The sequence below is a fragment of the Phocoena phocoena genome, chromosome 12 (assembly GCF_963924675.1).
Source record: "Phocoena phocoena chromosome 12, mPhoPho1.1, whole genome shotgun sequence".
Classification (NCBI taxonomy): Eukaryota; Metazoa; Chordata; class Mammalia; order Artiodactyla; family Phocoenidae; genus Phocoena; species Phocoena phocoena.
Genome location: NC_089230.1, coordinates 76,263,572 through 76,285,916, shown reverse-complemented (window position 1 = coordinate 76,285,916; position 22,345 = coordinate 76,263,572). Strand labels below are relative to the sequence as shown.

At 42.1% G+C, this 22,345-nt stretch overlaps 1 protein-coding gene across 1 annotated transcript in view; it reads left to right on the top strand.

The window, feature by feature from the left end:
* The window catches only part of SH3BGRL2 (SH3 domain binding glutamate rich protein like 2), a 49,630-nt gene extending 27,735 nt beyond the window's left edge, over nt 1–21,895 (top strand). Inside the window, exons 2-4 of the mRNA XM_065889111.1 lie at nt 2,128–2,313; nt 18,508–18,588; nt 21,530–21,895. Coding sequence (XP_065745183.1) covers nt 2,128–2,313; nt 18,508–18,588; nt 21,530–21,541 — 279 coding nt within the window. The 3' untranslated portion in view covers nt 21,542–21,895. The remainder of the gene's footprint in view (nt 1–2,127; nt 2,314–18,507; nt 18,589–21,529) is intronic.
* The last annotated feature ends 450 nt before the right edge of the window (nt 21,896–22,345 follow it).

Sequence of the window (22,345 nt, the reverse complement as noted above, 5' to 3'; positions counted from 1 at the left end):
GTGGTCCTGATACATTTATTGTTCAGTGAAAGGGGCAAGGTGCAGTTGTTTTACCAGGTGTGATTGTGTGAAAGGAAAGACCAGGTGAGCTGTAGGGGATTAGAGTCCGGCAATAAATACCCTGTGTGTGTGTGTATGTGTATGTTGTCCCTGTGTGTTTATGGCCAGGAGGTGGGGGGAGTAAAGAAGCTGTGTACATGTCTTGATTTATCCTCACATTGAGCCTTTAAGTACACACATTTTGGAGTCGTGGTGGACGTTATATGTCTGTACATTATATATGGAAAACCAAGGTTTGACTATGGATAAGTCCCATTTTTGATCATGCTCACGAACAGTTGAAATGTGCTGGGTATGTAGAGCTCCATATATGGACATTAAATCCAGACCCTTTCCTCGATTTAAATTTTGGCAGTGGCTGTCTGGATAGTAGGATTGTAGGTAACTTTTTGTTTGCTTTACAAAAGCCAGTGGGGACCCACTAATGAAGGATTTTAGGGGGCTTCCCTGGTGGCGCAGTGGCTGAGAGTCCGCCTGCCGATGCAGGGGACGCAGGTTCGTGCTCCGGTCCGGGAAGATCCCACATGCCGTGGAGCGGCTGGGCCCGTGAGCCACGGCCGCTGAGCCTGTGCGTCCGGACCCTGTGCTCCCCAACAGGAGAGGCCACAACAGTGAGAGGCCTGCGTACCGGAAAAAAAAAGAAGGACTTTAGGACAGTGACATGATTGTCTTGATAAGAACACACACTAGGACTTGCATCAAAATAGCTGAACGCTTTCAACCTCAGGGTCGATAAACTCTACCTGGTAGAGTTGTAAGGGAAAATTAAGTAGGATGGATGATACTTTTTTGCATACCGAAGTTACAAAATAATGTAGGTTCTGAAATTCTATGAGTGAGGAGAAAAAGTTAACTTTTTCAGACATGAGAAGTGGCTTAATTCAAGAAATGGAGATAATATCATTTTCAACTTGGATTTACAACCATACAGTAATTCTCTCCTTTTATAATATTACTGTGCTTAAAAGATGTCCTTTCTTGCCAGCCTTTTATTTCTGTCCATACTAACTGTGCCATCGCGTCATTAGTCATTTATAGACTTGAACCCAGTGATCAGAGACACATGTCACTGAGGCTTTTGGGGAGCAGTCGGATTGAGGTGGGGTGGAGGAGATTGTTTGGGACAATCAGTCTGTGAAAGTTTGTTCTTCAGCATTTTATTTTCTTTGTCCAGAGGTCTTTCTAGCTGCTTTCACTTCTCAAAATGATTCTTTTCTTTGGCCATTATAACATTTACTTCACCACTTAAGTTTGTTGTTTTTGCAGATTTCCCAGGATCGTTCAGAAAAAGCACACTTGTTTTCTCAGGTTTTACATGCTGTGGTTAAGATACCTGAATCTTGTCACCGCGTCTCAATGAGTTCATACATACCTTCAGTTAAGAAGATTGGTAACATCTGGAAAACCTTTAGATGTGTTTGCAGCTCTTCAAGAGCATACCTGACCCCTAGTGACTGGAGAAGGAAAGATGAAACATCAGGGGAACAAGAAGGGTTAAGAAAGAGAGTTCAAAGTAGGATGGCGCTTGTTGTTTACTCTCCCCTTGGAAGTGGAGAACGTTTTACTCTTGTGAATTGATGAAAGGATACTCTCATGACAGTGGCTACAGCTGTGGCATATCTGAAAGAGGCTGCTGAGGGGGATAAAACTGTTGCCGCTCCCAGGAATCAATGAAGTGTCGACATCTCAGATGGGCTCTCTGTGGTTTTCAATTGGTCGGGGACAGACAGGGCTTTCGTGACTGTAAATGTCAACTGCTGGGGCTGGGAGTGGGTAGTTATGGCCCCCTGAGAACTAAGTGAATCTCCCACCTCAGACCTCGTCTGTCCCTCCCAGACCGGCGGAGTTGTGCCCCAGAATTCTTGGAGAAATCACTGTGTCAGCACTTGCTGAGACGTCTGCTGGATCACCAGGGAGTGGACAGTGCTTGCCGTCTGCAAAAATCACCTCTTTTTTATTAGCTCAGTGGCCTCTGACGATGAACACTCAAATCTAGTTCAAATTGGAAATATTTCCACTTGGTTTTGGAGGAGCATTTCTCCTTATGTGTTTGTCTTCTCTCTGCAGATAAAGAAGAAACAGCAGGATGTGGTTAGATTTCTGGAAGCCAACAAGATAGAGTTTGAGGAGGTGGACATCACGATGTCAGAAGAGCAGAGGCAGTGGATGTACAAGAACATCCCCCTGGAGAAGAAGCCTGCCCAGGGCAACCCTCTGCCACCTCAGATATTTAATGGTAACCGATACTGTGGAGTAAGTATCAAATGATTGTTATCACATCATTTCTTTGCCTGATTCAAAACAGAGTCATCTGGGGCTTCCCCAGTGGCACAGTGGTTGAGAGTCTGCCTGCCGATGCAGGGGACACGGGTTCGTGCCCCGGCCCGGGAGGATCCCACGTGCCGCGGAGCGGCTGGGCCCGTGGGCCATGGCCGCTGAGCCTGCGCGTCCGGAGCCTGTGCTCCGCAACGGGAGAGGCCACAACAGTGAGAGGCCCGCGTACCGCAAAAAAAAAAAAAAAAAAATTATCTATACCGCAAAAAAAAAAAAAAAAATTATCTGGAGTGCAGTTGGGTTTTTTTCAACGCAGACTGACCTCCTTACCTAGTACCTAGTCAGTTCCACAAGTCTAACAGAGGGTGAATTCGAGAGGGTGTATGAGTCCAAGGTCACAGACCGTGCCTTCCTGTTTGCTTTGGGAAAAGGGGGTGGGAAGGGAAGCTGCGTACCTGTGTGTTTACTGTGTTCTACATTTGAAAGCGTATTTTTTTATTAATACATTTTGGGGGGGCAGAGGGGAAGCGGTAATTATTCTTGAATCTTTATCTCTCTGTAGTGTAAAAAAACTGCTAATGGCTGATTATAAACCAGAGTTTCACTTTTTTGTGATCGTGAGCCAGCTGGATCGTTATGAACAACTAAAATACATCAGATGCCTTCCTGCTGCAGGTGGCATTGAGAAGATGAAGCCACTTTCGACTAATTATTTTCCTTCTCACTTCTTAGGTTCAGAAAAAACATTGCGAAATGTCTCTCTAATGAGTAGTTAGGATTTGCTTTCTGCCATAGCTTTAAGTATGTAAGTCAGTGTTTATTGTGAGACCTGAACTGCAGTCCTTTAAGGATGGCCAGGAGAAGGGGAAGGGGCTACAGTGCAGAGGTGCTCAAGGTGAAATAAATAACTGGGTGCTCGTTAGGGTGGAGAAAAGGGATAACAGTGAAACAGTTCTCCAAGAACATGAGGCAGAATGAAATGCTGAAACATAAAGCCATAAAGATCGTGCCCAGCGTTTTCACATGTCATGAAGAGAAAACCGAACCTGGCACTAGACACAGATTTGAGTTCTAGTACTACTTTATGTTGGCTTGACACCTTTGGAAAGTCACATCTCTCTTTATGTCTCAATTTTCTCATCTTTAGCAAAGGACGATAATATCCATCTCACTTCCCAGGATATTTGTCACTGTTTCTAAAGTACTCCTAAAACTCTATACCCACCCAAACTACCATTCAACTGTAAGACCAGAATAAAGGCATTTTCACAGCCGCCAAGTCTGAGGAACAGAGAACCAATGGATTTTTGTTTTAAGTTTTCTAGCACTGTTGGACTGATAGCTTTATTTTGAACTGTACAGTTTACACACATCTTCGTCTATTATCTTATTTTGGTCTGCAGGCACAAAAGTACATTTTCTAGAGTAATCATGAATGGAATACACTCTTGGTAACCATATACTTTCCCTAATATGAGATCATGATGTAAAAAAATTCCACAAAAATAATAACCTTTATTATATAATAATGCAGCTTATTTCTTGTTGATACTGCCTCTGCAGACACTGAGGTTTGACCATCCTCTGCTCTTGACTTCCCTCTCCATTGCTCTACCCACTTCCTGCATACGTGGTTCAGGGCTGTTGACATCTCCTAAGTTTATTTTAAAAGTGGAGTTGTTGCTGTTTTTTTTTTTAGTCCTTTTTGTTTGATAGACCTCTCAAGAGGAAGGACGCAGAGACATCTTTGCTCTATCACCATAAAAGCCGAAGTCTTCAGAGCCCTTTGAGTAGAAGAATGTATTCAATGAATAAAAAAGAACGTGATGTGAAATAAAGTTAATTCCTTCCCTTTATTTCCACCTCTTTATGACTTTCTAAATCTCTGTGTGTCTTTGCCTTATAGAGTCTATGGAAGTTTTTTCAGGTAGACTGGGAGCTGGCTAGAGGCGTCCATATTGATTAAACTGTGCTAGGTAAATGGCTGCTTGAGCAGTGTCAGTCCCGTAGCAGTTGTGACAGCAGTGCTGGTGTATTCATTCTGTCTTTATAGTCTGTTCTGGCAGGAGTTTTGAAGACAGTGTCTGCTCTTACCAAGGTCAAATAAATTCGATTTTGATAAAAGCAAAAACACCTGAGGGCAATGAACCATGGCCTCGTGCATCCCACCTGCTTCTGTGCACCTTGCATTGCCCGGCAGTGGTTTATGCGTGGTCGTATCTGGTTGGATAACCTGTGGAAACCTGCCATATTGCAAGTGACAGGATCCAGTAAGCATGAAGATTCTCCTGTTTCCTGGAATTGGCTGGAAACTTATTGCTTTGTTTTAAACTGGGTGAGCTAGGCATGTGAGGCATACACAGCTGCTGAGCTGCTTGCTGACCAGTGTGGACAGCTGCCTTCTCTCGCTCCTTTAGCACATGAAAATCCTGCCTATTGGGAGGAATTCCCCACCGAATGGAAGCTCCCTGGTGTGTCCAATCAGTTCTTCCCACCCCAGATTTGGACACTGAGGAAATGATGCCGAAACACAGCATTAGTTGGAGGTGGCCCAGTGAGTGTCCAGGGGTGATGGGGCCAGGCAGAGCCTGGTGGCTGGACACCATACGGCTGGTGTCCTAAGGAGGCTGGTCCTGGGGTGTGGCCTGGGTGTGTTCTTGGCTCCCCAGACATGGAAGTTCCTCCTATTTTCTGAACTGGTCCTCCAGGCTTAACGTGGATTCTGTGAGCTCCCCGCTATACCTTCATACATTCTTTTCCTTTTAAGTTGCCAGTGTCTATTTCAGTTGTTTGTAGGCAAGAACCCTTCTTGGGGCAGACTGGTTGTTCTTGCTGTTTCCCTGAAGTGTCCTACCATAAGCACGATTCTTCTCTGGAAATGGGTTCCTAAAGGTCAACATCCCAACGCCTACAGGCTTTTCTCATTTTAGAAAGCTCAGATCCTCACGTTCAAGGTTTAAACTCTGTTCTCTCTCTCTGTGGAACTGGCATGTGTGGAATGCACTAGAAATAAAAACACACATATCTACACAAAAGGAAAACATTTCCTCCCATTTCTTTTCTCCCTCCCCATTCAGAAGGAAAAAAGAAAACTCGGATTTCTTTATATTTTTTATTGAAATTTTTTTGTTGTGATAAGAACATACATCATAAAATTTATCATCTTAACCACTATTAAGTGTACGGTTGCGTAATGTTAAGTGTATTCACATTGCTGTAAAACAGGTCCCCAGAACCTTTTCATCTTGCAGAACTGAGACTCTATACCCATTAAATAACTCGTTTGTCCCCTCCCCCACCCCACTCCCCCGATAACCATCGTTCTACTTTCTATATCTATGAATTTGACTACTTTAGAGACCTCATAAAAGTGAAATCATGTAGTATTTGTCCTTTGTTTTCTTTGTTTATTTTTGTTTTCTGGCCACGCTGCGAGGCATTCGGGATCTTAGTTCCCCAACCAGGGATCAGACCCGTGCCCCCTGCAGTGGAAGTGCGGAGTCTTAACTACTGGACCACCAGGGGAGTCCCAGTATTTGTCCTTTGTGACTGTCTTACTTCACTTGGCATCATGCCCTCAAGGTGCATCAATCTTGTATGTCTTAGTCCCTCCGTTCAGGCTGCTATAACAAAATACCACAGACTGGGTAACTTACAAACAATAGAAATTTATTTCTCAGAGTTAAGTCCAAGGTCAGGGTTACATTAGGGTTCGGTTCAGGTGAAGGCCCTCTTCTAGGTTGCAGATTGCCAACTTTCTGTAGTATCGTCACATGGTGAAGGGGGTAGGGGAGGTCTCTCAGTCCTCTTTTTTTTTTTGGCTGCGTTGGGTCTTCATTGCTGTGCGTGGGATTTCTCTAGTTGCAGCGAGCAGGGGCTACTCTTCGTTGTGGTGCACTGGCTTCTCCTTGCGGGGGCTTCTCTTGTTGCGGAGCACGGGCTCTAGGCACATGGGCTTCAGTAGTTGTGGCTCATGGGCTCAGTAGTTGTGGCTTGCGGGCCCTAGAGCACAGGCTCAGTAGTTGTGGCGCACTGGCTTAGTTGCTCCACAGCATGTGGGATCTTCCTGGACCAGGGATTGAACCCATGTCCCCTGCATTGGCAGGTGGATTCTTAATCACTGAGCCACCAGGGAAGTCCCAGACCTGTTCTATGAAAGGCATTAATCTCATCCATGAGGGCTCAGCTGTCGTGACCTACTCCCCTCCCAAAGGTCTTTGGGCATCAGCATTTCAATGTTTGAATTTTGGGGGGATACAAACATCTAGCCTATAGCACTGAAGCATGTGACAAGATTTCCTTCCTTTTTAAGATCTCCATTGTATGTATATATCACATTTTGTTTTTCCACTCATCCATTGATGGACTCTGGGTTGCTTCTACCCCTTGTCTATTGTGAATAGCCATGCTAGGAACATGAGTTTGCAAATATCTCTTCAAGATCCTGTTTTCAGTTCTTGGGGGTATGTACTGCATCATATGGTAGTTCTGCTGTTAATTTTTTGAGGAACTGCTGTACTGTTTTCCATAGTGGTTACACCATTTTATAAACCCATCAGTGGTGTACAAGAGTTCTAACTTCTCCACATCCCTGCCAACACTTGTTATTTTCTGTTTTTGTTTTGTTTTGAGAGTAGCCATGCTAATGGGCATGAGATGATATCTCACTGTGGCTTTGATTTGCATTTCTTTGATGATCAGTGTTGTTGAGCTTGTATATAATCTTTGGAGAAATGTCTATTCAAGTCCTTTGCCCAGTTTTCAATTGGGTTATTTGGCTTTTTGCTGTTGAGTTGTAAGAGTTCTTTGTATATTCTGAATACTAACCTCTTATCAGATATGTATTTTGCAGGTATTTTCTCCCATTCTTAGGTTGCCTTTCACTCTGTTGATTATATCTTTTGATGAACAAGAGTTTTTAAGTTTAATGTAGTCCCATTTGTCTGTCTTTGTTTTTGTTGCCTGTGCTTTTGAAGTCATATCCAGGAAATCATTACTTGCCAAATACAGTGTCATGAAGCTTTTCCCCTAGGTTTTCTTATAGCAATTTTGTAGTTTGGGGTCTTAGGTTTAGGTCTTTAATTCATTTTTAGTTAATTTTTGTGTATGGTATAAGGTAAGGGTGCAACTTCATTCTTTTGAGTGTGGATATCTAGGTTTCCTGTTACCATTTGTTGATGAGACGGTGCTTTCCCCACTGAGTGGTCTTGGCACCTTTGTTCATGATCATTTGACCATATATGTGAGGGTTTATATTTTTTTGGACTCTATTCTGTTGCACTGGTCTGTGCCAGTACCACAGTTTTTATTACTGTCGCTTTGTAATGTGTTTTGAAATTAGGAGGTATGATTTCTTTAACTTCGTCCTTCTTCAAACTTGTTTTGGCTATTTGAGGTCCCTTGAGATTCTGTATGAATTTTAGGAGTTTTGTTTTTTTTTTCTATTTCTGCAAAAAATGCCATTAGGGTTTTGATAGGGAATATGTTGGATCTTTAGATTGCTTTGGGTAGCATTGACATCATAACAATATTAAGTTTCCAGTCTGTGAACGTGGGTGTCTTTTCATGTTTTGTGTCTCCGTTCATTTCTTTCAGCAATGTTCTGTAGCTTTTAGTGTACAAGTCTTTTACCTCCTTGGTTAGGTTTACTCCTAAGTTTCGTGGGCATTTTTGGTGCTATTGTAAATAGAATTACTTTCCTAATTTCCTTTTCCAATCGTGTATTACTGGTGTATAGAGACACGAGTGATTTTTATGTGTTGTTTTTCTGTCCTGCAACTTTGCTGATTGAATTTATTAATTCTTTCATTTTATTAAAAAAAAAAACCTTGTAGTTAGAAATGGGAATGCAGCCAAATTTTATTTGACTGGGGTCACATTAACCAGTTTGTGGATTTGCCATCAAGGGGGAAGAACCCAATGACCATTCAGATAATCAAGATGAGCTGGTGCATGTTTGGCCAATACTTAGAACTGGGCTCTGGGTGAAGGTGGGGAGAGAGGTGAAGTGAGGTAGAATGTGTGGCTGGAGCTACTCCTGTAAAGTCCTGTCTCATGAAGAGAGGACAGTTCAGCTGAGAGACAGAAGGCAGACTTTTATAGAAAAATAACCATTTGATTATTTTCCATGAGGCAACTGATAAAATTATTTATATTTTAAAACTATTGAATTACTTTTTTTTGCACTTTTAGATGATACTTGTAGCATGTTAAATTTGTACCCAAGCATTGGGTGTATTGCTAGCCAAATAAGATTACCAAATAAGATTACGTTAAAGCTACTGACTAGGGCTTCTGTGGTGGCGCAGTGGTTGAGAGTCCGCCTGCCGATGCAGGGGACGCGGGTTCGTGCCCCAGTCCGGGAAGATCCCACATGCCGCGGAGTGGCTGGCCCGTGACCCATGGCCGCTGAGCCTGCGCTCCGCAACGGGAGAGGCCACAACAGAGAGAGGCCCGCATAGCGCCAAAAAAAAAAAAAAAAAAGCTACTGACTAGTTTTGTTTAAGTAATGATTTGGGGGCCGGCTATGGCAGCCTTTCCCCATATTACCTAGGTTAATGGAGCCTGAAAGTAGACGACAGACAAGTTAAGACTAATCTTCATGAGGCACAGAAAAGCTAAATGACCAGCAGTGGTTCTTTGTGGAGTATCCTCTCCTTTTCTTTCTTAGGTATGAAAGGAAACAAGATGTGTTAGCATTTTCTAACCATTGGTAGAGGTTCAGAAGCACACCACAAGTATACCTAAATGTATGCAGTTGTATTGTTCCCAAGTGCAGTGTTTATGTAAGACTCTTGAGAAGATTGTCTCTGGATAATATATTTTAAGTGTGTTTGGGGATCTTTTATGAAGCTGAAGAACCAACTCCCTTAATTATTAGTTTTACAAATCCCTGCCTCATACATATAACTTTATTTTTAACAACATTACACACACAGGGCTTCCCTGGTGGCGCAGTGGTTGAGGGTCCGCCTGCCGATGCAGGGGACACGGGTTCGTGCCCCAGTCCGGGAGGATCCCACATGCCGCAGAGCGGCTGGGCCCGTGAGCTGTGGCCGCTGAGCCCGCACGTCCGGATCCTGCGCTCCGCGACGGAAGAGGCCACAGCAGTGAGAGGCCCGCGTACCGCAAAAAAAAAAAAAAAAAAAAGATTACACGCGCAACACACACACATACATACAAATACCCTTGGTATCTGCAGGGGATTAAGGGATTGGTTCCAGGACTCTCCACAACTACCAAAATTCACAAATGATCATAGTGTATATACCATTTTGTGCCCTGCTTTGTTCTCCCAACAAAAATAGCTTCCATGTCATTGTAAACTAATTTTTTAGAGGTTGCCTCTTATTTCCCTGGGTGGATTATCAGAACTAACGTAATCATCACCCACCTATGTTGAAGTCCAGCTGTCTGCAGTAATTAATAGAACTTTGTTAAGAGTCCATAAGAAAAATAAAAAGGAAAGTTAAAGTCAAAAATTTTCATTACCCATAGGAGATGTGGTCTGTCTCTAAAGTAGGGATGTTATTTATGTAGGTTCAAGGCAAAGCCCTGAAAGTCACCCCACACCCATTTTCCGCATCTCCATACTCCCTTGGTCACCAAATCCTGTAAGTTTTACCTCCTACATAATTCTGTCTTTGTTTCCCTTTCAAAGCTCAGTTCACACTGAGCCTTGCTATTGACTCTCTCTAATTAACTAGGACTCTGGTTATTCCTCCCCCTCCCCCATGCCCAGCAAACCTGCGTGTCATTACTCCTATTATGACCTTTAGTTCACAGAATGTTTTTTCATGCCTTTGCCTTCAGCTGGTCTCTGAGTTCCTTGTACTCACCCTCAGCAGGCTACGTGGCATATTTGTCTTAGTATCTGGTCCCTATCAGAAAGTTGGGAACACAGAACATACTTAACAAAAATTGGTTCTAGAAGTGGGTACTTTCAGCCAAGCAGGTAGCTAACCCATTCTGTTGGGTCTCGCCTTGTCAAGGTTCTGAGCGTTTCCGTTCTTGTTTATTAATAAAACTCAAAGCCAGATCTCTCAAAAGCAAGCTTATTGAACCTTCTTCTAAATTTTACAATGAAATCTTTTCGGTAAATCACCTCTATTAGAAGCTTGCCTACCCCACAGGTAGAATTTTCTCAGGAGACCTGTGATCTGAATTTGAAAATCTGTATTCCAAGGTTTTCTGTCTAAAAGATTAGTTATCTAATCAAGGAGAATCTTCTCCTTCAGATGTTTTACTACACGTGATCTCATGCGGCATCCTCACGGATACTAGGAAAGGGTGGTGGGGAAGGGAGTTATCAATTCTCTTTATCGCTAATTGCTGGATGCCCAGAAGCATAGCAATTTAATTAGATATTCTTTGCAGTCTTATCTCTTCTATATAACCCTAGTTTTTATTCTTCTGTCTATAAATGTTTAATCTCCCATGTTCACCTTACTGAGATGTTTGTCTCAGTATTCTACAGTGATGAATCCCTAGGACATGTCTTTCATGAAAACTGTGGTTTGTGCTCTGAATATTGAAATATTCAATGTGTCAGTATTCGTCCAGACAATTTCAGGGCACCCCCGTTGCATGTTTAGCAGTGTATCTTAACTAATACCCAAACTGGCGGTTTCCCTTTTATTAAAATTTTCCTCTTTTCTGAGCCTTACACAGTTTAAGTTAATGAAAAGAAAACAAAACTGTTAAAACACTAAGGCCATGTTAATATCAGTGTTGAGACAATAAAGTCTGTTGACGGGAGGGTCCAAAGTGAAGTCAGTCTCCCCCAGATTTCCAAGATGTAGCCTCTTTTATGAGTTTCTGCTTTGTGGTTTTAAGTTACCACCACTCTGTGTTTCATAGACTAATATCTATGTTCCTTGATTTATTTATTTATTTATTTTTGCGGTACGCGGGCCTCTCACTGCTGCGGCCTCTCCCATTGCGGAGCACAGGCTCCGGACGCGCAGGCTCAGCGGCCATGGCTCACGGGCGCAGCCGCTCCGCGGCATGTGGGATCTTCCCCGACCAGGGCAGGAACCCGTGTCCCCTGCATTGGCAGGCGGACTCTCAACCAACCACTGCGCCACCAGGGAAGCCCTATATTCCTTGATTTTAAATTAGATAGTATTTACTGTTTTCTTTGGAAGAGGAGAAACTTGCATTCTTATAGCTTCTCTCATTTCTCCCCCGTTTTGACTTACACACGTGTGCACGCACACTCTGCACTGCTAAAGTTTATAACGGTCACATACTCATCTGTAATTATAATAACTATTGTACGCTATGTGAATATACCACAGTTATATTGTTATAAACATATAAATATTCTCTACAGAACCGCTTAGCTGTGTGAGTGGTCGCAGAGGAAGGTGTATAATCCTATATTACTAAATTCCTGTGGCTTGAAGAGCGACACAGATATTTATGAGATTTTCTTAATTGATTTTAGCCTTTTCACTTACTCCTCTGAGTATTTCTTAAACTTCTATTGCTGGTTGCTTTTCCTGTGTTTAGCACAAAATTGTTTCCCATCCAATTTCAGTGGGTGCTTGGGTAGATGTATTTGCTTGCTCTGCCGTCTCGTATCAGAATGGTCAGAAATGTTAAATGTGTTAGGAATTTTAAGTCTTCAGCTTTGGGCTTACTCATATTTTTGGTATTTGGCCTAAAAATTGCTGAATGAAGCTGTTTTAGACAGCTACATCTTATATATCCTACCGGGATTGGAGCTGTCAAATATTCTTTCCTCCTCTATCAAGATTTCACAAAATGGAATATAGCATTAATGGTTCTTAACCACTGAATCAAAAAATTCTGCTCAGAGGCTACCCTCAGGCTTGAAAGAAATTTCAGGAGGAAGGAGTCTCTGCCCATTTACAGCAGCAGCAGCGGTAGCTCTTGTAGTCTCAGGAGGAATTTTTTTCTTTAATTTCTCCTTTGGGGTAAACCAAATTTGCTTTGGCTCGTTTAGAAGTGCTTGCTGCCACCATTTCCTTGCGGGCCACGTGTTGTTTTTGTTCCCTGCAACCTTCTGTTTGGAAAGACCCTTGGCATGTAGAAATAATACGGGTCTGTCACTTGTTATCGACTTAGCGTGGGAAGCGATGCAGCTTTTCAGAGTGGCTGCTGTGGGTTTTCCTCGCTGTTCTCTGAGGGAACGCGAAAAGGGCAAAGAACTTTAAGGCCTTTGTCTCAAATGCTTGTCCAGTCCATAATAGTCTAACCGTAGGAACGGGTAATGTCCTTAAGTAAGCTCTGTGGAAGAATGAGACTACTGTGAGCTCTACCTGTTGTAGATTTTATCATGAGCTTATAAATGTCTCTTAACATTGGTTTTCACTTAAACGCAAACAGAAGTGTAGGTAATGGAAGCCTTTTTTTTTTTTCCTTTTTCTCTTTAACAGCTATTTAGCTTGCTTTATTCTTCTTAAAATTGTAGCATTTAGGTAAATATTCCATTAGTAACAGTGCTCAGTTATGCTGATATCTTTGTAACCCAGAATTTTTTCTTTTCATTTGGCACTAGAAACAAAGTGAATTTTTCAGCCTTTGTTTTAAATGTAGTTAAAAATGTTCCAGCTTCTGAAACTGAATGATTTTTTTTCTTGAATATGCTTTATGTATTTGTACTCTCCTCCAAAGGTGATATTAACTGATCGTTACATTTTATAGTCACAGGAGGTTGACTGTCTTACAGTGTTCAATTTGCAGACATGTATTTGCAAACACTTCAGAGAGAGTGTCTTTGACTATAAGGAACTCAACAAGCCCATTTAGAAACTTTATAGTGAGTTTTTAAAATACAGTGCTTTTAACTTTTGCAGTATGAGCTCTAGTGTGGTTTGTTTCTTTTAAGATATAAGCCTGATAACTGAAATGAATTTGATAAGGAAGCAGATCTTTCTCTTTTATTGGGGAATGTCTAAGGCCAGGATATAAGAGAACTTCTATCTTAATAGAAAGTGATTTTAAGATTTCTAGTACTATTTTACTCATATTATTTCACATCATAGTATTTAGTTTATTACCTCTAAAAGAGGGTGTTCAGAACTTTGCGTCAACATGACAAAGAAGGTGATTTAACTTCTTACAATTTGAGATTCAACAGGCCATTCAAAAGCTTTTGTATGTCAGAAAGTAAATATTTTACATAATTCTTTAAATCAGTAAGTAATAGAGTAGAAATAGGATTTAATCAGATTACATTATTAGCACAAGATTACCTAAAACATGGCATGTCGGTCATTAATTAGCAGACACAACTCATCCCCCAGTTTGCCTGGTGTGTGTCAGGTACTATTCTCACGTTGACTTTTAAAAATGATTGCTTTTAAAGTCAATTACCGAATTTTATGTTTGTCACTTTGGGAGTTTATTACCTTGGGTGACAATTTCTAAACTGTTGGGAGCATCCAGTTTAATATTCGGTAAGAAGTCCCCCGGCCGTGGTGATGTGGCCCTGAGTTAAAGGTTCATAAACTAAAAATAATGGTTATAACTTTTATGACAGAAATACAGTTCAAGAGAATTTTTTATATAAATAAGAAATGTTGCCATTCTGAGATTTCTTAATATCTGACATTTCTAAATACCTTTGTTGGTGACTAACATTTATGAGAACAGTTTTGGTTCAGTGTGGTTAAATGGATTGTTTACAAATTTTCTCTACACGTATGTATTCTCTGTTTTGTTTTATATGTATGAAGCTCGCTTGTGAAAGTTGACCTTATTTCTAGCTTTGTGATTTGGAGAATTGTAATCATTTTAAGATTAAGGTTTTTAATATAAACACTGCAACCTGAATTATACATATCAAGTCTCGTAACTTGCCTTTTGATCTTTTGCATACGCTGTATTTTCATGTTAGCACTTCCTTTTTTGTTGTTTTGTTTTTGTTTCTGTTTTTTTTTGGCCTCGCCGCACGGCATGCAGGATCTTAGTTCCCGCACCGGGGTTCGAACCCATGCCCCCTGCATTGGGAGTGTGGAGTCTTAACCACTGGACCATCAGGGAAGTCCCAGCACTTCTGTCTTCAAAGTAAAATTCACACTGCATTTATAGACATTGAGTCAGGCACTGTTTCTCATTTTTCATTTCTTGTATTATTACTTTTTTCATTCTTGCGTTTTCACACTGACATCAGAGATTATTTATCAGGTAGAAACAGGTAAAGCCCTTTCAGAATTCAAGAACAGGGACGACATTTTGTTGACTAGTCCTTAGTTTTTTTTCTCTCACTTTTGCCCTTTCCCTCTCCTATTTGGTTAAACCTGTTTCCTGTTCAGAGAGAGGTAAGCTCTTCAAACAGGTATCACTAGGAACTGGAATACATAGGCTGGACTTCACATCTGGACACAGCTAACGGCCCATTTAAGAGCAACTCCACTGAATGCTCCATTATTTTTTAGAATTCTGGAACTTCAAGGGACTTTGGTCGTATCTGATACAGAAAGGAAGAAGCAGTCCGAGGAGGTTAAAGGAGTTGGTCAAGGTCATAACTCAGCTAGTAGATTGCTGGACATCTCATCTATAGTTGACTGAGTGTATGTACCACTCAGTTTCCCAGAAGTGAAGCTGTGACCCAGACAGTGGTTGGTGCAGGTAGAAGTTCAAGACCCCTCTTCTCCCCCAAGGAGCAATGAGAAGTCTTGAAGGAAGTCTTGAAGAAGTTGCTTTTGAATATAAGCAACAAACGATCAGATAGAGAAAGTGTGGGTCAAACAGGGTTATTTCTTGAGCCCAGGTCAATGAAATGCTACTCAATTATTTGGAACTGTCTTTGTTACAAAGAATAGTGGTAACATTTTCAGTTCATGGGATTTTGCCTAAAATTCTACATCAAATTGAGACATAGTTTTTCTTATTAAAAGTTATCCAATTTTCCATAAGTTTCTATGAAATCTGTAATACCTAGAGTCAGTCGGAACCTCCAACTGCCCCACTGAGATCGTCTTCACTCAGTGTCTCATACAGTTTCTCAAACTTAACATTTTAAAACTCGACTCCAACCTTACCCTCAAACCTGCTTTTTCTCTGGTCTTTCCCATCAAGTCACAAAGCTCAGAGCTGCTTTAAATTTTTTTTCCAAAAAATTTTTAATTGCGGTATAGTTTTTACAGTGTTTCAGGTGTACAACGTAGTGATTCACAATTTTTAAAGGTTATGCTCCATTTATAGCTATTATAAAATATTGGCTATATTCCCTGTGCTGTACAATATATCCTTGTAGCTTATTTATTTTATAATACATAGTAGTTTGTACCTCTTTATCCCCTACCCCTACCTTACCCCTCCCCCTTCCCTCTCCCCACTGGTAACAACTAGTTTTTTCTCTATGTCTGTGAGTCTGTTTCTTTTCTGCTATAATCACTAGTTTGTTTTATTTTTTAGATTCCACATATAAGTGATATCATACAGTATTTGTCTTTCTCTGTCTTATTTCATTAAGCGTAATACCCTGCAAGTCCAATGGAAAAAATGTCATTCTTTTTTATGGCTGAGTAATATTCCATGGTGTATACATACCACATCTTCTCTGTCCATTCGTCTGTTGATATGGACACTTAAGTTGCTGCCATATCTTGGCTGTTGTAAATAATGCTGCAGTGAACATTGGGGTGCGTAAATCTTTTTGAATTAATGTTTTCGTTTTCTTCGGATATATGCCCAGGAGTGGAATTGCTGGGTGATATGGTAGTTCTATTTTTAGGTTTTTGAGGACTCTTCACACTGTCCTGCACAGTGGCTGCACTAATTTACATTCCCACAACAGTGCATGAGGGCTCCTTTCCTCCACACCCTCGACCACATTTGTTATTTGTGGTCTTTTAGATGATGGCCATTCTGACAGGCGTGAGGTGATCTCTCATTGTGGTTTCCATTTGCCTTTCCCTGATGATTAACGACGTTGGACATCTTTTCATGTGTCTGTTGGCCGTCTCTCTTGTTTGGAAAAAGTTTTATTCAGGTCTTCTGACCTCTTTTTAATTGGGTTGTTTGTTTTTTGATGATGAGTTGTACGAGAGCTGCTTTAATTCTTTTTTTTTTGCGGGGGAGGCGCGGTACGTGGGCCTCTCACTGTTGTGGCCTCTCCCGCTGCGGAGCACAGGCTCCGGACGCGCAGGCTCAGCGGCCATGGCTCACGGGCCCTGCCGCTCCGCGGCATGTGGGATCTTCCCGGACCGGGGCACGAACCCGTGTCCCCTGCATCGGCAGGCGGACTGTCAACCACTGCGCCACCAGGGAAGCCCGAGAGAAGCCCGAGGGCTGCTTTAATTCTTAATTCTCCCTAACCCTCTACACCAATTACACAACTGAGTATGATCAATCCTCCAAAATATATCTCCAGCCTGTCCTATCCCGTATTTATGACAGTGGCTCTGGTTCAGGCTGCCTCCGTCTCTTACCTGAATTCCCCCAGTGCACTCCTAACCCTTGTCCCTGCTTCTCTTCTTGCTGCCCTCTCTCTCAGCCATTCCCCACGCAGTCAACGTGGAGATTTTCTTAAAGGAAATAGGTCATTCTGCTCCCTTGCTCAGAACCCGTCCGTGATTTCCTTTTGTACTTAAGATAAAATTCAAAATCGTTTTTTTGGTTTACAGAGTCTGGTGCATTGCTGATCCCGGTCACATCTGCCAGCTCTGCTCTTCCCCAGTGCTGTTTCCCGTCTCAGAGGCTCCTATCCCAACCCTTTACTTGGCCAATTCTATTCATTCTTCACATTTCAGCCTAAAATGCCATTTTCCAAGGAGGTATTTGCTGAGCGCCCCCCCTTCAGATGTGTTGCTTCTTCTCGGCATGGTCAAGGAAGGCCTCCCTTTGCAGGTGACTGGCCTCAGGGCTGACCCGAAATGACAGCAGGAGTGACCGCTTCAGGATCAGGAGCAGTGCCCGCAAGGCCTGAGGCTGAGATGACCGGGAACTGCAATCAAGCTGCCTTCAAACCACACGAGGCTCAACTTGCTAAAGCACTTGGACAAGAGAATCTCTACACAGAGTCAAATAATTCAAAGATTTTTCTTCAGCTGAGGCCTGCTTTGCAAGAAGCAGATCTCCACTCTAAGTCATCCACTCTCATTTAGATTCCTAAACAGGTTTCAAAAGTATTTGTCATGCCATTGACCCAGCTCAGCAGTGGGTTCGTGAGGGCTCAGTGACTCTGATATACAGGGTACCCCATACCTGGTTTCCTCTTGGGCAAGAAGCATCATAGCATACAAAAAGCATTGATTTCAACACCAGTGAAACTTGGGCCCAAATCTCAGCTTCGTTACCTATCAGCTGTCAAACTTGGGTACCGTATTTCTTTGCTCTGCGCGAGTCTCTAACCTGGTGGGCGGTAGCTGGGATTAAGGATGTGCTGATGATCTGGCCCTAAGCACAAAGCAGTTGCCTACAGGTGATTCTGATCGTTGTCTGCCTGTGATATTTACCCTCTGCCTAAAATTATCCAAGGGATTTCTCTCCAATTTTAAGACTGCTTCACACCGCCTTAGCAACTATGTCCAATAGTATTAACACATGCAAGCTTCTGAAAAGAAAACAACTGATGGACACACTGGCCAGAATTCCTTAATGGCTTCTCTCCTGAAAGGAGGAGAAAAATGATTCTGTGAGGTAAAGATAAATGTTATAGAGAATATAGTTTCCTCTAGTTTTTGTTTGATCTTTTTATTCTCTCTGAAGACAGTCTCAAGGAATGTGGAAAACTTCAAAAGCAGAATAGAAGCGCTCGACTTTGACACACGGAGACCTTTATGGCTTTTCTGTTTACACAGTGATTTTTTTTTTTGTTTTAAGCCCTAGGTAACAAAGTATCAAGAGTGGAATTGGGAGGCAGCCTTCCAGATTGAAATGCTTAAGTAAAAGCTTAGGTCAGAGTGACTCCACACAAAGAAATGTTAGTTTGACACTCGAGGGAGCATGTTCTGATTTGGTTTCTGTCCTCAATGTTTTCCATTTTAATCCTGCCACAGACTTTGGATTAAAAAGTTGTTACCTTCATCATCATGCTCAAATGTTGAGGCTCAAACAGAGCAAATCCAGTAGATTTATGTAGCTTTTCCCTGGCCTGGATGGAGTAGTGGTACATTTTTTTATCTACATAGAGACTTTGTCAACAGCACCAAATACAGTCGTTTGCTTTTGTTTATTTTCTCCTCCTCTTTTTTCTAGGATTATGACAGTTTCTTTGAATCCAAGGAAAGCAACACAGTCTTTTCATTCTTAGGCCTCAAATCACAGTTGGCATCAAAGGTAGGTCAGTCTTTTCTTGTTGTAAGATGTATCTTTCTTGAGTTGTTCTTAGGGATTGAGGTTGGAGGAGTGCATATCTAGTCTCCTAAATTTTCAGTTTTTGCTTTCTCAAATACACAGTTAGGACTGCTCAGGGTAAATAAAGACACACAAGGAAGCCAGTTTTTTTTCTTTCCCATTTTCAATTGTTGCTGTATATTAGAGTTTATCTTTATTTAAAATTCAGTTTATTTATAATTTATATCTCCTTCTTCCAAGAAAAATTTAAGGTAGCAAAAAACAGTAGGTGCTTTTTATTTTAAAGTGCAAATTCACATTACTTTACATTTTTTGAAATAGTATCAAAGCCATGTTTTTAAGGTCGTCTGCAACTTAAGTCTTTTACATTGGAAGGGACGTGGTTTGCAATAACAAATGGTCAACCTTGAAAAAAAGGGCAATTCCTAAACTAATCAGAGTGTTTTTGAAGCCACTCTATTATGTCATGTGTCTTTTAGCAAATGTAAAAGGCTCAAACTTTTCTAATATTTAGAGCTATAGATGATATATATTATGGTACCTTTGTGAAGCACATGGATTCACTTTCAAAATAAAAAATAACATTTCTTTATTAAATAAGGCAGTATTTTGATTGTTATTTCCACTTCAGAAATACTATTTTTTTTCTGATTATGAAAGTAGCCTAGGCTCATGTAGAAAAATTGGGAAAATGCAAAAAAGTACAAAGTAGAAAATAAAAAGTCACCAGAGAAAACCACATAAACATCTTTGGTGTATTTCCTTGCAGTCTTGATATACATAGCAATTGAGGTTTTGACTGTATTTCAAATTGAAACTGAATTCTAAAGCTTCTGTTTGTAACACTGAATTGAAATGAAAGTACATTGCTGGGAACTTTGATATCTGTAAGTAATAGGTCTTTTGAGGCTACCCAGGATTTGTGCCGTTTCTGGAACACTTGTGGGAGGAAGACAGAGACTATCAATAATAAAAATTATACAACAGCACCTGTAGTTCCTCGCCGATGTGAAATCATGCTTTGTTATACATCAGTAAGTCCACAGATGCTTGTGGGTGGTTTCTGTGCACATGTTTTAAACAGAGACAAAACCCACACAGAAAACCCTTAAAGGCTCTTAAAACTATCTTTATAAAGATGGAACACTGGAATACTTAGGAAAATGAAAGTATTTTTGTAACATGTTTCGTGCAAAGACATGTAAACCATCCAGATTTATCTTCAGAGAACTGGAATAAACTGGGGTAGGAGCAGTCTAACGGATGCATAAATCCAGCGGACACCAGCGTCTGTGCAAAAACCTTTGAAAAATACTGCGTGCTTGCCATCTTTGCTCTCATTTTCCCTGAAGATGTAGGTTCCTTTGAGAGGCTTCGGGCTGACTTTTTTACTCTTTGAAAATATTTATTCTCTTAGAAGTTTTTCAGGAAACCTATGACCTGTAGGATATGCATTCTCACATGACTTAACGGTCATGGGAGTTGGTCTTGATGCCATTGAGGTTTGCTTGATTGCAGGAGACCATTCCATGGTCAGTGAGGGCGCTAGGCACCTCCACCCATTCAGCCCCCCGCTTTCAGGCACCTGAGTCAGTCAGACAAGAGCAGGGGCCCACGGAACCAGAGTGGAAGGCCACGGTGCCAGTGTGTGTGCCATCCCCTCTCGTGAGCCATTCAGGGCCTTAAGGGTTAATAGCAACTCATACTTCACCTCCGTAGGAAAGAAGTGCAAATATCTTTAAGAGCGAGTCAGCATTTTCCCCCTTTCTAGTTAGTCATTTTGTACCTTGGTAGTAATTCATTATACAGTCTACCCTCTAAGGCCTAGACGGAGCATTCACGGGTGTAATGTACCAAAAGATGGAGCCCCCTTTCCTGTCTCCTTTCCTACCCTCTCTGCAGTACACACACGGAAGACCAGGCGAGCAAGCCCGCCAGGGGACGTATAAAGACTCAATTAGCATCTAATTGCTCTCGCACAGTGAGGGGAGAGAAGGTCCCTAGGAAAAGAACATTCACAGACCCAACTCTAGACCCTGGGCAGTTCTCCAAAGTGGATGGGGCAGAGGCGGGTAGGAGACCACGGAAGAGCGGCCTGCAGGCCACATTGGTTCTGGATGTGTTTGTCCTGCACGGACTCTTTTTTAAAGACTTCAGGTGGGTTGCTGATACTTAAAATACAGATTTCCCACTTTTCTCCAGAATTTGAATTGTTGCAGCCCTGGTGGGGGGTGGAGGGGGTCCCACATCCTTCTGTGGCCAGCTGGAGCCCAGCGTGGTACCTACCGAAAAGAAAAGAAGGCCTTTTCACCAATACTTTTCAGGTAGAAAATCATCAGTCTTCTTATCGTAACAGGTTCAAAGCAGAGCCTGAAATGGAAGTTTCTGCTTTCGGATCCCTGCCATTCAGGGGTGATGTTGAAAATACGCAACCACCAGTAAACCTTGAGCACTGACCAGCCGGGGAGCAGGTCTCAGAGGCCCACTCCCAGCCGATGCCAGGGGTCAGCCATCCAGTGGCTGGATCATGGTAGCACTTGGGGGAGAAGGGTATCAGCTATTTACCAATAGGTATGGCCATTCCAGTGCCGTTTGTCCCCTCAGGTCACCCTCCGCAGGGCCCCTGAGTAAGGTAACCCCCGGCCACGCCACTCACCCAGGTGTGAGTGGAACAGTACCTCAGAGGAGTTTCCTCAGTTGAAAACATGTGGCTTTCTTTCCACTTTTATATTTGGCAGGTCAGGTGGGTGTGACTTAACTCTGGGCTCTGATCCCTGAACCCAGGATTTATTTGCTCTGATCCATCACATGGCGGTGATTTCCAACATCTCTGTTCCCGACATTTAAAATATCACCGCCAGGGTGAAATTTCTTGCCCACACAATGCAATAACTGGCTTTTTTTTTTTTTTTAAAATAAATAGGCAGAACCTTAGCGAAGACAAGCGGAAGAGGACGGAGATGCATTCTGGAGCGCCCCTGGTACTCAGCACACACCTGCTCACCTAATGCATCACTGTGACAGAAGCCACGTGCATTATCAGTAACTTTGCTTGCCATGGAAAAGGTGTTTGGGGAAGACGTGGGTCTAATGGGATTGCATGAGTGCTTTAAACCGAATCAGGACCGTGGTGGGTTTTTTCCTTGTTTTCAGAATTGCCTGCAGTTGCCTCACTCACCCGGAGGGACTGTCACCTGTTACAGGTGTGCCTCCTGAGTAACTGAGTGATAATGGGTGGCACCCTCAGAGAGAAAGTACTGGATCTGCCCCAGGTTGTGGTTGATGCCAGGATCGCTCAGACCTGCTTCTCTTCAGGCTGCCTAGGTGGTGTCCTTGAAATCAGTCTGCCAGGCTCTTAGAATATTTTGATCAGAAAGGAAAAAAAAGCAATGTTGGTTGACAAAGGGCTAAAGAGCTTTGCCGCACTGTAGAAAAAATTAGGTGTTCTAGCCTCCTCTCGGTAATGGAAACTCTTACCCCCATAAGTCCTCCAGACCCCTACAGATGTTTCCAGAAATCACTGTTGTTCCAGAAATCACAACAATGTGTGATCAGAACCAAGTGACAGGGATGAAAAGAATTGCTATTTGGAAAAAAAAAAAATGCTTCTTTATCTCTTACAAAGGAAAAGTTTCACCTAATGTGTAAGATGACTTAAAAGATATATTTAAAGAGGTGCACTGATCGTTAATTTATAGGGACATTATCTGACTCGTACCTGAAGGCATTTCAACTCTAG